General features: G+C 48.1%; 1 protein-coding gene across 4 annotated transcripts in view; it reads right to left on the reverse strand.

Moving 5' to 3' along the window:
- Positions 1 to 14,256, reverse strand: part of Ano10 (anoctamin 10) — a 113,116-nt gene extending 98,860 nt beyond the window's left edge. Inside the window, exons 1-4 of one of the 4 annotated variants that reach the window (XM_026778977.1) lie at positions 14,192 to 14,256; positions 4,543 to 4,695; positions 1,296 to 1,493; positions 49 to 183 (exon numbers count right to left, since the gene is read on the reverse strand). In XM_026778977.1, the coding sequence (XP_026634778.1) occupies positions 49 to 183; positions 1,296 to 1,493; positions 4,543 to 4,681 (472 nt within the window). In that variant the 5' untranslated portion in view covers positions 4,682 to 4,695; positions 14,192 to 14,256. Of the gene's footprint in view, positions 1 to 48; positions 184 to 1,295; positions 1,494 to 4,542; positions 4,696 to 9,981; positions 10,004 to 13,168; positions 13,188 to 14,191 lie in introns of those variants that run through there. The other 3 variants (XM_013346641.2, XM_026778978.1, XM_026778979.1) reach the window with 3 other exon arrangements.
- Positions 14,257 to 14,608: the final 352 nt, after the last annotated feature.

Genomic DNA, 14,608 nt, shown 5'->3' on the forward strand with positions numbered 1-14,608 from the left:
AAAAAAAAAAAGAGTAGATAGGTGAGAAGCTAGCTTTCAGAGACTTACTCAGTGACTTCCCGGGGTACAGTTTGGCCTGGGGGTAGCCAGGGATCATCTTCTCATCTCTAGCTCTAAGATTCTCAAGTTCATGTTTGATAATGAACTGACACTCGGCCATTGTGAGGAAGTCGTCATTGTTATCTAAAAAAAAACCAAAACTTTCTGGTTACTTTCTAGTAGCAATGTAAAAGTAATAGTGTTAATTACGTTATTAACTTATGCTTGTGGTTATAGAAATGCCATAAACATAAACAACCTACGGAGCTGCCAAAATACAACTGGAAAGTTAACAGGCGGCAAAGCACTTTGGATATGAGGGTACCGCGTCCGCTCTGATTTCTAACTCTGCCTTCAGTCATTTCAAAGTTTCTCTGGCACCAAAGTCAATCAGCACACATTGCCCTGGCCTTACTTGAAGCCAACGGTCAGAGACTACACTCTTTGAATGCAGGACGTGTTTAATGGGGGAGGGAGGGAGAGGGGGAGAGGGGGGGAGAGAGAGAGAGAGTGTGTGTGTGTGTGTCAGGGGGAGTTGTCTAAGCTTGCACATTTTGAACTGCACCAATGTTTCTAACACAGGTGGAAAAGCTGGCTTAAACAGGAAAGGCCCTACCAAACTGTCACATTGGCCTCACTCCATCCTGGAACCAAGCACCGTGGAGAATAAAGTCTGTAAGAAAACAGCAGCTCTGACAGATAAATCTTTTTATTGAGGAAAATGTTACCCAGATCACGGTATCACTGAGGCGAAAAGCTTTACAGTGAGTTAGTACCAAAGGCCTAAGTCCATGTCCTAACTCCATCAGCGCTGCCAGGAGCCCACGTACTTGAAACAAGGGCCCCTCCTTCAGACAGCCTGAGGCCCTGGTTCTCTCCAGAATATTCTCTTTGAGATGCCTTTAAATGTCAGGACATGCCCCTCATCCCACCACATCAGAAGGAGCCAGAAAACTTAAGAAGTGAAGTTCCTAAATCCTGAACTCTTACATCTGTCCACGCATATTTATTACTGAAATTAGAACAATGTAAACAGGCATCCATTCTAACTTGTGTTCATCCACCCCAGGGAGGTAAGTTACAGCTCAAGGACTCCACACAGCCGGTTCATCATCTCCTTATGGTCCAGGGCTACTGTTTTGCTCAAAACAGCAGAGCAGAGCAAGGCCCACAAAGCCTAGATTTTGACTACCCGGTGCTGGTAGACCCCTGATCCCATCAAGCACGTCTCTACAGCAAACCAGTCCTCTGCTTACCATGGAAGCCTTTGAAGCTGTGGCGGGTCCCGTAGGTGAAGGCCCGCATGGCCGCATCTGTGCACTCCTTCACCAGCCCCACCGCTTCTGCCCCAAGCAACAGTCTGATGTTGGAGGCACCAACGAGGTACAAATTCTGGTTTCCTATTGTTTCCTTCTCACACTTATTTAACAGTGGTCTAAACAGCAACTGGGCACCTGTCAAACACAAGACAGTGCAGTACAGAACAAAGCAGACACAAACTTTCAGAAAATGAAAATCTACAAAGATACAATGTTTCTTCTTGGTATAAGGAAATGAAATTATATTAGCAATTTAAATCTGTTATCCAAGTAAAAAGGAAGATAAGGAAGTTGGGATAGAAGTTAATGCTTGTGTTTGTGCATATGTGTGCACACAAGTGCACACGTGAGCAGACATGTGTGGATGTCGATTGTCTTCTTCAATTGTCCTCCTCCTTACTTTTTGAGACACAGCCTCTCAACTGAACTGAAACTCACCAATTTAGCTAGAATGTCTAGCCAGTAGCCATAGGGATTCCCCTGAATCTGCAGCCCCTGTTCTGGTATTACAGAATTTCACCAATGTGTCAGAGATAAAAAGAGGTCCTCCTGCTTATATGCCAAGCACTTTTCCCACTGACCCATCTCCCTAGGCACCACTGACCCATCTCCCTAGACACCACTGACCCATCTCCCTAGACACCACTGACCCATCTCCCTAGGCACCACTGACCCATCTCCCCAGCCCCTACTGACCCATCTCCCCAGCCCCTACCGACCCATCTCCCGAGCCACCACTGTCTTTCCAGCCCCTACTGAGCCATCTTTCTATCTCCTACATGAACCATCTCTATAGCCCCTACTAACACAAGCACTGAACTGGAGGGTGGGCAACAATGCCATTCCTGTGAGCAGAGTCCCTCTGCCTGATGCTTTTGTAAAGCTGGACTGTGTTCAAGGCTTGAACAAGTGTCACGCTTTCACGGGGCTGCAGCTACCTACACACTCTGCTCTGTGTGTCTTTCCCTAAAACATCTTCAAGTCCTAGCTGAGTGCCATTTGCATGGAAAACCAAAGCTGATCTTGAGTGCGAGCAAGGCCCCTCTATGGGAGGAGACGTGGTGTGGCCTCCAAGAGGACCTGCCTGCCATTGGTGCTGTGACAAGTCAGGCTAGCTGGTGACCCTCACCAAAGTCTGTCTTACCCACTGTCTAGCCTACTGCACTTAACAGTCCTATCTCCTGCACTCTGCTAAGTCTCCCTACACACACTGCAGTAAGGGAACCTATCACTGGCTTTGCTGGAGCAGCCCCTCTGTACTCTGCCCTTCCACTGTTGGCTAGGTATGTCCAGAATTCCTTCAGAACTAAGAGGATCCCACCACTCTGCACTAGACTGGACCTGACTTTGCTCTCTTTGTTCCTGTAGGACTGTTGCATCTTAATCACTAGGGCTCCGGAACTTTCACTGGTGCAGCTGGTCACAGGGCATCTCTCTCCCTGAAAGCCAGAGTGGGCCCTGAGTCCATCTCTACTGAGTTCTCCCGTACCCATCCTTCTAGGCGGTGTCGGCCTCTGGGCTGCTGGCACTTTCTTTGCCCGCACATTCTGCTCTTTGTTCTTGCAGGTCTTGCTAACGTTACCTCAACCACTTTGATTTTTCACACAGGATTTTATGTTTTCACTTTGTAAAAGCTGCTTTCCCTACAAGACAGTCTTTCTAACACATTCTTCATTTGTGGGTGACATCTCTTTCTGCCTCTGAGGGCTGAGCTCTTCATCCTCCTCCTGGCACGTGCTACCCTTCATCTCCTTCTCCATCTCCCTCGGATCAGACACGTGACAATCTTTCTTCTTTTGGCTCTTGTTTAAGAAAGGGACCACAAGGGGCTGGTTCAGAGAGCTCAGGTGGATTCATCGGGCACAGCCTCAACAGGTCACTGCCTAGATAACCCCCTGGGTTCTTTATAACTCACTCTTCGTTCCTAAATGGGTCAGATGCCCCGAGGAATTCAGTATGCCGCCTGGATTATTGGAAGCCTTGTTCTTGCACTTTATAAACTGAGTTAGATGTGAGGCTTGGGGAGGGATCTCCCTGCAGACCTCCACAGAAGCCTGGCCCCACCATCTCAGCACCCAGCCTTCACCAAGAGTGAGGCTAAGGCTCCTGGGAAGCACTGGTGGAGGTTGGGGAGACCCTGCATTTTCTTCAGGAGCCCAATGCCCTCCCATTTGGTCTTAGCCATCTCAAATCTGACAAGCCCCTCATTGTTATATTACCACAGTTAAAACAGCAGTTTAGAAATAATAAAATGATAACCTAAATATAAATAATAATAATGATAAAATAGTAAATGCACATCCTCCCCGAGGGATCCAAGGTACCCTCTCCTATAACTGCCCACGTGGGAAAGTGCATCTGTCCTTCCTTCTCTAGAGAGTCCCCGAAGACATAGGGAGAAGCAAAGGAAGCTGAGACTCTCTGGAGTTACTCCTAAATCACAGAAATGCGACGAGGAGGCTCCGGCCCAGCTGGAAATAGTTCAAACTTCAGCAAGCAAGTAGTCCTTGCTCAATTCCTTTTGGCTCAATTACTTCTAAAAGCGCCTTGATTTGAAAAGTCTATTCTGAAGACATTGGTTTACAACACCATTAAGGGCCTGACTTCAGTCCTCAGCTGGGACAGCTAGTGGTTCTGTGTATTCTAGGAGCTGTCTGGTTAGTCAAAGCCCTCGACTTTTTCTCCAGCCCAGTTCCTGCTAAGCCACAGTGTCAGACATTGTCAGTGTCCCCAACGCCTCACTTTCCCTCTCTTTACGACGGCAGCCACGTTTAAGGTTCATGTGTGTGTGCTGTGCACAGCTCTGACGATTCATCCACTAACAGGGTATTCACTCCACATTCTAGGAATCAGAGTCCATTTTCCCCGCAGGAGGTACCAGACGTATCCTTCCCTTGGGGTCACAACAACCCATGGCGCACCACGACATGTCTGCTCACATGAAAACTACATATGACACTCCTACCTCACGTGTGCCAAGTGGTAGGCGTGGCCTTTAGAAACATGAGGAAAGCCACTCCCATGGCCCACAATCTAGTGGGGTTTTTAGTGTAGTGCTGATTTAAGATCTTCTTTTAAGCCACAGACAGGCGATAGAGAGCCAAGACATAGCATGTAAACACATTTGCCGACACCCATCAGGGACTGACCATGGCCAGGCTGGTAGAGTGACTGTCGCACTAACCTCCGTCTTTCTTTTTAGCGACAATTCTGTTTTTGAGCCATTCTTTGGTTTCTTCTTTGACGTCCTGGGCAAGTTCTATGACCACCAGGGGTGTGAAGGAGCTCTCACAAGTATCCAAAGCTGATAAAGTCACTGTCATCTTTGACAAGCTTACTGAAAATAAAAACAAAAAGCAAAATCAGTTATTCTGGGAAGAAAGCAATATGCTAGCCTCTGCACTATCCCTGCTAGGCAAAGCCACTGCAGAAGCTTTTGCTCAAACTACACATGCCACTAAAAGTGGCACCCGAGTAAGAACCCAAGCCAGGACTTCTACTTCCAGGACAGCGGATAAGGGACTCAGACAAATGCTTCTGCTGAAGACCAGACAATGCACACACGCATGCGCGCATGCACACACACACACACACGCACCACGCGCACACACACACATGCATTTTCTCTCTCTCATATATATATATATATACATATGTGTTTCCATATAATATATAATTATATGAAATATAAATTTACTATATAAAAGTTTATATAAAATAAATTACATACACTTAATATATAATTAGCCTTATAGAAATATAAATTTATGTAAATAATAAATTTTATAAATATCATTTTTAGACAAGATCTCACTACATAGCCCTGGCTGACTTGGAACTTTTTATGTAGATAAACCAAGCTGGCTTCACACTCATTAAGATCTATCTCCGTGGTTCTGCCTCCTGGGGGCTGTTAGGACTAAATCGCTGAGTCCCCCCAAAACCAACAAGGAGACCAAGTCAAAAGCAAAGAGTCTTAAACCAGGCGGTGGTGGCGCATGCCTTTAATCCCAGCACTCGGGAAACACAAAGGCAGGAGGATCTCTGTGAGTTTGAGGCCAGTCTGGTCTACAAGAGCTAGTTCCAGGACAGGAAAAACCCTATCTCGAAAAATCCAAAAAAAGAAGAAGAAGAAGAAGAAGAAGAAGAAGAAGAAGAAGAAGAAGAAGAAGAAGAAGAAGAAGAAGAAGAAGAAGAAGAAGAAGAAGCAAAGAGTCTTTATTCTTATTCAAATTTGAACTTGGACTCTCCATGTGTCCAAGGCACGGGCACAGAGAGTCTCAGGATCAGTTGGGGTAGGGTTTTTATAATAGCAGAGGTTGGGGGGAGGGATTTCTAAGGTTCAGGACCCCAGGTTGGCTGGCATTTGTCAGGATGAGTGTGTACTGGTAGGTGATTCTATCTACAATGGTTGGTGTGTAAGGGATTTCCTTTGGAACAATAGGTATGTTTCCCTTGGCTGATCCTAGGTGGTGCCTGGGTGGTTGGACCCTACAAGGGCTGGGACTAAAGGTGTGCACTAAATGTCTATACACACATAATTGAAATAGAAATCTGTCTGAATTCCACTGCTAATGATGCAGCAAGAACAGTGACAACCACGGGAAGCAGGGTAGAGCTGTGTTTCCTGGGAGCAGCTGCCAAACTAGGTTAAGGACACACAGAGAGGCAGGCAGGGCTCCCATCAGCAGGGAAAGGCTCACTTTAATGACTGCCCTCTGCACAGGAGGGGCTGGCCTAAGCATCTCCTCACCTAATTCTACTAAATCCTATTTACTAATAGATACACAATTTATTACTTTCTCCATCTTGGTTTTTTAAAAAAGAACTAATTAACTTGTATGTATCTGTATGACTATATGCATGCGTGTGCACATTTGCATGTGTGTGTGTGTTCGTATGTGTGTGTATGTGTGTGTGTGTGTGTGTATGTTATGCTGTGCATGAAAGCAGGTCTTTGTATTCTTTGTGTTCTTCAGAGTTACAAAGGTGCTCGTGGGGCCCAAGTTTGTTATATTGTAGATGCTGGGGTCTGACATTTAATTCGGCAAAATTAAATGTTTCAAAGATAAGAGAACAAAAGCACACCCCCCCCCCAAAAAAAAAAGCAGAGAATAAAAAAACTACTCAGCAGTCACAAAACAAACAACCCTGATCAGTGTTTCCACGTTCTCTCCAGTGACAGGTGCAGAGGAACTGAATCAGATCAGAGAGCTGACAGAACCAGGGGTTCCAGGTGAAGGGATCCTGGGCTTCTCTTAAACTTTTTATTGCAAGGTAGGGACAGAGAAGCAATGGTAAACACAGTGGTTCTCATCACTTTCCCTAGATTTGCTGAGAGGCGGTGGGTCTCACAGTGCGGGGCTGAATGGCAGCTGTGTGCATGAAATCTTTGAATGTTAAACTAGAAGCCCTTGCTGAGGCATTCCCTGGGCAGGAGGAGATATTCCTCCCAGGGGAGTAAACAAAGGGCTGAGGGGCAGAGTTCACACTTCAGGATACTGTAGGTGAGTCTGTAATTTATGCAAACTTAACAGCTCTGACAAAAGACTAAAGACCAAGAAAGTGCAGCCACTGACAGGTCTGTGTCACACACTGAACGGCATTCCCTGCCTTCATCCTTGCGGTCACTGGACTGCTTGCCCAGTCTGCCTGTGTTGCATGGACACAGACTAAATTCCAGGTATGTAAGAAATCAGGAATTCTAACTCCAGGCCAGCCCCTCAGGGGAAGAACCAGCCCTCCCCCACACTTCTTTCTTCCTTTCTAGGGCCCGCTGGGATGGTAGAGACAGGAAAGTCTGGTCTAGAGCACAGAGAGGGGTTGCACTGCCCAACACCCCCCCTGCGCGGCTACTGGTCACACACAGGGAGAGCTCGGCCTCGCTCCCACTGCTACAATCCTTGGCTTGGCTCCTTAGGTGGGACTGTGGGGAAGCGGTGACTTTCACATTCTGAAGCAGTCATTTTCCTCGTGGCTGTGACCAAGTGTCTGACAGGAAAACAACTTGACGGAGAAAGTACTGACTCTGGCTCCCAGTCCCTCACAGTGGGGAAGGCATCAGCTCCATGGGCACAGGAACCTACGCAGCACTGGTCAGTCTCTGCATCTGGACTTGAGATGGCGTGTGACCCCCTGTCTCATACTCCCACTACCGGACCTCCCAAGCATGGTGTGTTGTCTCCCTTCTTCACCCGTGAGCCAGGATTCTCCAGGGCAGACCCGATACTTTACTAGCTCTTAAGACTGTGTGTGCCTCCATCAGTTTCAAAGACTCCAACGTCTGAAAGCATGCATGCACACAGCACTGCTCCAGCAGGACAGCTTCCTGCCCATGAACCTGCCCTCCAGCACCAAAGCATCCGAACAGACACAGGTTGTCTGGTGTGGACTGATCAACCTCTCTCCCTGCCTGGAAATGGTGTAGGCTTTGTTTGGGTCTGGCCTTTAACAGGCTTTTGAGATTAATTTAGGGTTTAAATTATACACTCTCTCCCGACTGGAGCTGCGTTCTCCATTGATGCTCAAATATTAACTTCCATAACAATGTCTTGGATTTTGTTTTGTTTGTTTTTCAGGTTTCTCTATGTAGCCTTGATTGTCTTGGAACTGGCTTTGTAGACCAGGATAGCCTTGAACTCACCACCACTGCCTGGCTAACAATGTCTTGGAAATGCCTGTGTGACAGTTAGTTTTAAATGTCAATTTGCCAAAATTCAGATGCTGCTTAGAGAAGAGTCTCAGTTGAGGAAGTGTCTGGAAAGGTTGGCTGCAGCTACGATGGTGGGAGATTCACAGCTGTGAACTGGTGTAGGGAGATGCAGCTCATTGTGGGTGGCACCTAGGCTGGGCCATGAAATGTACAAGAATGAAGAAAGCTGGCTGAGCTCAAGAGGCTAGCAGGCAGCTCGGGCCCATTTCCTCTCTCTGCTCTTGGCTGTGGATGTCATGTGACCAGCAGCCTCAGGCTCCAATCTCGGCCTCCCCTAAACTGCTTTGGTCAGGTGTTTGATCTCCAGATGCATCAGGATGCCCTGTGAAGATCCATGGAGACCTGCTCAGCTTCGAAGATCAGACCAGATCGGCTGTGTTAGCAATGGTCTCTAGACCAAGAGGCTGAGACTTATGACGGCATCAGCTCGTGCTTCCAAACAGCTATCCATGGCGGCTGGGAATGACAACCTCTGTGCGTCACACATGACCACAAGGCTTCTGGCTGGAGTGGAGGAGAACTCCGGGACAAGAAAGAGCAGTGTTCAGAACGTGTGGACATGCATCAAAGGTCAGCCCAGCTGAACATGTCTACACTGATGTAGTTAATAGTCTACCTTATTCATAATTATCAGGTCATAAAACAATCTTGCCGAGAAAGCCAGAGCTGGCTTCTCTTCAAGCAGGTACGGGAGAACTCAGAAAAACCCAGGAGAGACCTGGCCAGTTGTCCTCATGAACTTAGACCATAAACACAACATGGACAAGTTCAACAGAACCACCATATCCGGGCTGCCCGCGCATACTTCAGCATTGCCAAAGCATAAGTTTCATTTTTTCACTCAGAAACTCCTAATAAACATTGCTCACTACTTATTCTCACTTAGGAGACTCTGTGCCATTCACTATCCAAAGCAGACCCTCATCAGTATTGGCAACATATGGCAAGCAAGAGTTAACGTCCCTCAGCTGCAGAGCTGCCAGGACTCAAGGGGCGGGGGACAAACCAAACAACAACAAACCACCACAGGCAGCAAACACAACTCTCAAAAGCATACCAACCCCATCAGAAAAGATGTTCAAGGCCACTAAGAGAACAAGTAAAAATTAACAAGAGACGTCCCTATTTCCAATTTACCAAAGCTGAAAGACGGAAAGAACTCAGCTGTGAACACATCTGGAGAATCAGGCATTTTCACGCACCACGGACGGACTCTGCAACCCACCACCTTCCAGAAAACAAACCAGCAACAAGGAATGCAAACGTCTACACACTGACATCACAGTATTATTTTCATGAGTTTGTCACAAGAAGAAAATTAAACAAAATGTATCTAGATGTTCACTGCCACTTTACTAATACTTGTCTCTAAAGGATCTTTGAACCAATGTGAATATAAAAGTCATTACAGATTTTATTGTATTTATTTGTGTATTTATGGAAAACAACAACAAAAGAAACAACCTACTATCCAAACATCCACCAACAGACGACTATATACCATTTAGTACGACAGGACCACCCATAAGCGGACACAGCAACTACATTCATTAAAAATTATACTTAGTGACTAATACAGATGCTAACTCCTCACACAAGTAAGAAAACTATACACACTGACTCCATATAAAATGTATACTAAATACACAGTAACACCAGAAGATGTGAGCTGATTTCAAATCCCCAGCACCCACATAAAAAGCTAGATGTGAGCCAGGCAGTGGTGACACATGCCTTTAAGCCCAGCACTCAGGAGGCAGAGACAGACAGATCTCTGTGAGTTTGAGGTCAGCCTGGTCTACAGAGTGAGTTTCAGGACAGCCATGGCTGTTACACAGCAAAATCCTATCTTGGAAAACAAAACCAAAAAAACAAAACAAAAAGTTAGGTGTGGACATGCATATCAGTAACCTTGGATTCGTGGGAGAACAGAGAGGGGATCTCTGGGGTTTGCTGGCTTCCCTCCTAGGTTCAGTGAGACCTGTCTCAGAGAAGGATAAAGTTAGACTCCCAGTGACCTCTTCTAGCTTCAAAGTGTGAGTGCACAGGAATGCACACCTGCCATACATGTGTGCGCACATGCATACACACACATACACACACACAATTTTAGTTCTATCACAAGTGCCAGAATTGCCTAGGTTCCACTGTGAGCAATGTAAACCATAAGAGAAGGGAAGGGAAGGGAAGCAGGCGCGCTATGGTACCTGCAGTCCCGTGAGGACCAACTATCTTCCTGTGCCATCCACGGAGATGCAGAGCGCCAGGAGAATGGTTTCCTACGGAGCAGATTTTCTCTCCTCCCTCTCTCTGCCCCACACTGCAATAGCACTAATGTGTCCTCGCCTGACCTGACCCCTTCATTAATAATCCCTCTTGGGTGACCCTGTCTGGGGGTCCCCACACCTCTGTGCTCTGCATGCAGCGGGGACTTTTACACTGTAGTAACTGCCAGTGGGGTGGTGAGTGAGGGGTGCGTGGGGAAAGGCAGCCTCTGCCTAAACTGAGTTCTGTGACTCCCTTTCGCCAACCGGTGTAGTGGGCGTTTGCTCCACCATTACCACAAGATGGAACAGAAAGGCAGACCCAAAATATCAGACGGGAACATGATTAGTGTGTGACAGGCGCGGTTGTGGCAGAATCTAAAACATATCCGTGATTCAACAGACCAACCTCCAGGGCACTAGGGGGTAGGATGATCTTCTTTCAACTTCCTCCCGATCAAGACTGTAGGCCGAGGCAACGGTGAGAGCGACCAGCAAGCTGAGCATCCAGGGCTCGCCAGAGGCACCAAAGGAGCAGACACCCCTACTTGACAAGAGGATACACCTGGCTTTCCCATTGGTCACGGGATCCCTGGCCCAAGAGGGGTGGATCTGAATAGTGCTTAGGATGCAGAGAAACACAGTTCACTGGGAGAGGCTGTGCATGAAGACAGCGGAGGGGTTCTTCCAAACAGACACTCCTGCGGTGCACACACACACACACACCACCTTATTTCAGACTCAGGGAGAAACAGGACCTATTACTCTCAATGGTGAAGCAGAACAGGAGCGTCTGAGTGAGAGGAGAATGAAGCACCTCTGAACACGCTGGAAATGAGGAGAAGAGCCCAAGAAAAAAGGCTGTGATTTTAATCGTCGGAGCTGAATGTATCTGGAGGAAAGAGTGGGCACTTGGCACGTTGCTTTCAAAGGGACTCCTGTAATTTGTATCCTAATAAAGAAGTTAAGACACCTGGATTATCTGATTAGTCCTTCTATTCTGTAACAGGTTACATCTGTCTGTAAACTGCTTGCCATTGCAAGCATGAGGAACTGAGTTCAATCCCCAGCACCCACATTAAAATGCTGGGCACTGAAGCCTACGCTTCTAATACTAATGCTGGTCAGGTGGAGGGAGGCGGGGCCCTGGGGACTCCCTGTTCAGCCAGCCGAGCCTAACTGATGAGTTCTGGGGCAATGAGGGATCCTGACTTGAGAGAGAGAGAAGAGAGAGAGAGAGAGAGAAGAAAACAAGGTAGAGGAGAGTAATTGAAGATGTGTCCTGAGGCTGACTTGCTGTCTTCAGGACAAAAAGGTTCCCCTTACTGTGTAATTTACTCAAAGAGCAGCTTGTGTGCACAGGAAAGACAGATAAGCATCCTTTCTCAGACAGTGTTCAGGAGATGGGTTCAGGAAAGGTTGTTGACTTCCTGCAGGCCTGCCCTACTGCGCAGCTCTGTACCAGGTCATCTTGTCTGGGAGGACGCCTTTGTTCAAAGCTAAGGACTGGATCCAGGAGTGTGTGGGAGCCTGGTGTGCTCCGACCAAGGTCTGCAGGTCACTAAGGGAATGGTGTCGGTGTAGTTTCTCTGTTCAGGAATTGTACTAAGAAAATACACGGAATTAGCATCAGGGAAGCTGGCACATGAGAACTCAGTATTTTTGCAGACTTTTAAAAATCCAAATTATTTCAAAATAAAAACCATTTAAGGTATCTTTTCCCTTAATCCCTTCTTTTTCCCCTTCCCAACAGTACACATAAGAAAAACTCCTGCGTATTCAGCACTACAGCCTCAGGTCATATGGAGCACTGTCTCAGAGTTTCTATTGCTCAGATCAGTACCATGACCAAAAGCAGCGTGGGGAAAAAAGGGTTAACTTGGCTCCCCTCATCAGGGAAGAACTCAAGACAGGAACTGAAGTAGGGACCATGGAGGAACACTGCTTCTGGGCTCAGTCAGCCTGCTTTTTTATACAACCAAAGGCTACCTGCCCAGGGATAGTTCTACCTTCAGTGGGCGTGCCCTTCCCCCCCTTGTTCATTAATCAAGAAAAATGTTCCACAGACTTGTGTGCCTATCAATTTGATGGAGAACAGCTTGTGTCAAGTTGAAATCAATAATCACAAAAAATAATAAATGAAAAAAAAAACCCAACAACCAGGTCAAATGCTCAGCATTCCAAGAAGGCATTGTCCAAAAGTAAAGGTGTTATTCTGTGTAAAAGCAGAAAGGTACAGATAATTTATGAATATACTGATAAGGAATTGGCGTTTAAACACTTGGAAAATGTAACTGCCTTGATCATCCTTAATTTTTCACTTCCAAGCATGTATTAAACAGAGTTGAAATACTAATATTTTTAAAATGAGTAATTGGTTGTTTAGTGTGAATTTTTAGGGATCAAGGAAAATACTAAGTGAGAAAACGCTAAGCTGGAAGAGTTACAATACGGGAACATGTGTATCTATAGACACAGGGATTGGTTTGGTGAGACGGCGGATGAGGGCGGTGGTGGTAAAAAGTGCTGGGTATGCAAACTTGACTGAGTTCTATCCCCCCGGAGCTCACACAGGGATGAAAAGAGAGAACTGGCTCTGACTCCTGCACACATTCCATGGCTTGTGCACGCCTATATTCACACCACAGTAAGAATACAAATTAGGAAGGAAATCACCAGAATGTCAGAAGCCATACAAATCAGAGCATTTATAATTTTCGACTTCATCCTCTTCTCTGTGTTCAACTTTTCTAGTTTTCCTCTCTCTCACACACACTACATTTTACCCAAACACATGCAAGAACTCACAAATACACACTCACGCTACACTTTACCAGGTCTTGTCTGAGTCTGTCCATTATTCTGGATCTCTCGTGTCTCATCAAGAGGACCTAAATTTGGACCCCCAGAATGCACCTTCAGCCAGGCCATAGAGCACTTCTGTAATCCCAGCTCTTAGGGGGAGATGCTGTAAAGCCCAATAGCCTAGCCCTAGAGCAGGCAGCACAGCTGCCAAGAATGAAAAGGCTCTGCCTCAAACAAGGAGGAAGGCAAGGGCAGGCACCTGTGGTCCTCTGACCTCCACAAGCCTGTGTGGCATCCTCGTGCCTGCACTCACACGTGAACACGCGCAAAGTTTTAAAAAAAAAAATAAACAATATGCCTGGTGAAGTCACAGCCTGTTAGTCTGTGTGAGTGTACTGGGCAATTCACACCAGGTAGAGACGCCTCAGGGAGCATCTCACTGTTGCTTACCCACAGCTGCAGTTAAAACTGTTGAAAGACATTATGCGCCTTTATAAACGTCTGGTCCTCTGAGGTTAGTGTGACTTTAAACGAAAACCAGGCGGCTCGCAGTGCGCTGGAAACTTTTAAAACGCACAGGATTCGATTACACATCCAGGGTTTAAAGGCGTGCGACACCGCAGTTTGGAGTGGGAATGAACTTGAAGAGCGCCCAAGTCAGGACACCCACGCAAACCGCCCCAGCTACGGGAAACCAGCAGGGTTTTCAGGTGGTCGGCCAGCGGGGACAGGGCTCTCTACCCATTCACCGGAGTCGTGCGACAGCAGGCCCCGGGGTCAGAAAAGTGGAACCGGATCTGTCCGCAACCCTGGAACGCTTCCAGGCGTCCTCCCTAAGTGTCAGAGCCGCCTGCACCCCCGGACCCCAGGCGTCAATCAGAACGGGCCCCGCCCCAGGCCCGACGCCGACCAGAAGCCGGCGGCATCCCCCTGCCTCCGCCGGCCCTCGGCCTTGCAGAGCTCCAGCCCCGCCCCGCGCAGCCGAGTCGCTCTTCCCCGTGGGCGGAAGCCCCGGCAGGCCCCCCGCACCGGCTGCTCCCCTCCCCACTCACCGGCCGCCCACGCAGCGTCCTCGGGGGCGGCCCGAGCAGGGAGCACCCGGCTGCGGCGCTGAGGCGGGGCAGACTGGACGCGCGACCTGGGCGTGGCGCTTTAGGCCGCCAGGGGGCGTCAACGACCGGACGGGGCGGGGCCTTCCTGCTGTCACTTGGTCCGTGTAGGCAGGACCACGGCGAAAGAGGCGGGGCGGAGGTGCGCAGAGAGAAACCTCACTGGCTATCGCTCGGCATGGGGCGGGTCCTCTGCGGGATGGGCGGGGCCCCGAGGGCTGTCACTATGGCGGGGTGGAGCTGAGCTAAATGGGCGGGGCCTCGCCAGCTATCACGGCGAGACGGCGGGTGAAGCCACAGCGACGGAATGGAGGCGGGGCCTCGGTGGGTGGGCGGGAGCGCTCTTGGGGCGGGGCCTGA

Source organism: Microtus ochrogaster, chromosome 5 (assembly GCF_000317375.1).
Source record: "Microtus ochrogaster isolate Prairie Vole_2 chromosome 5, MicOch1.0, whole genome shotgun sequence".
Taxonomy (NCBI): domain Eukaryota; kingdom Metazoa; phylum Chordata; class Mammalia; order Rodentia; family Cricetidae; genus Microtus; species Microtus ochrogaster.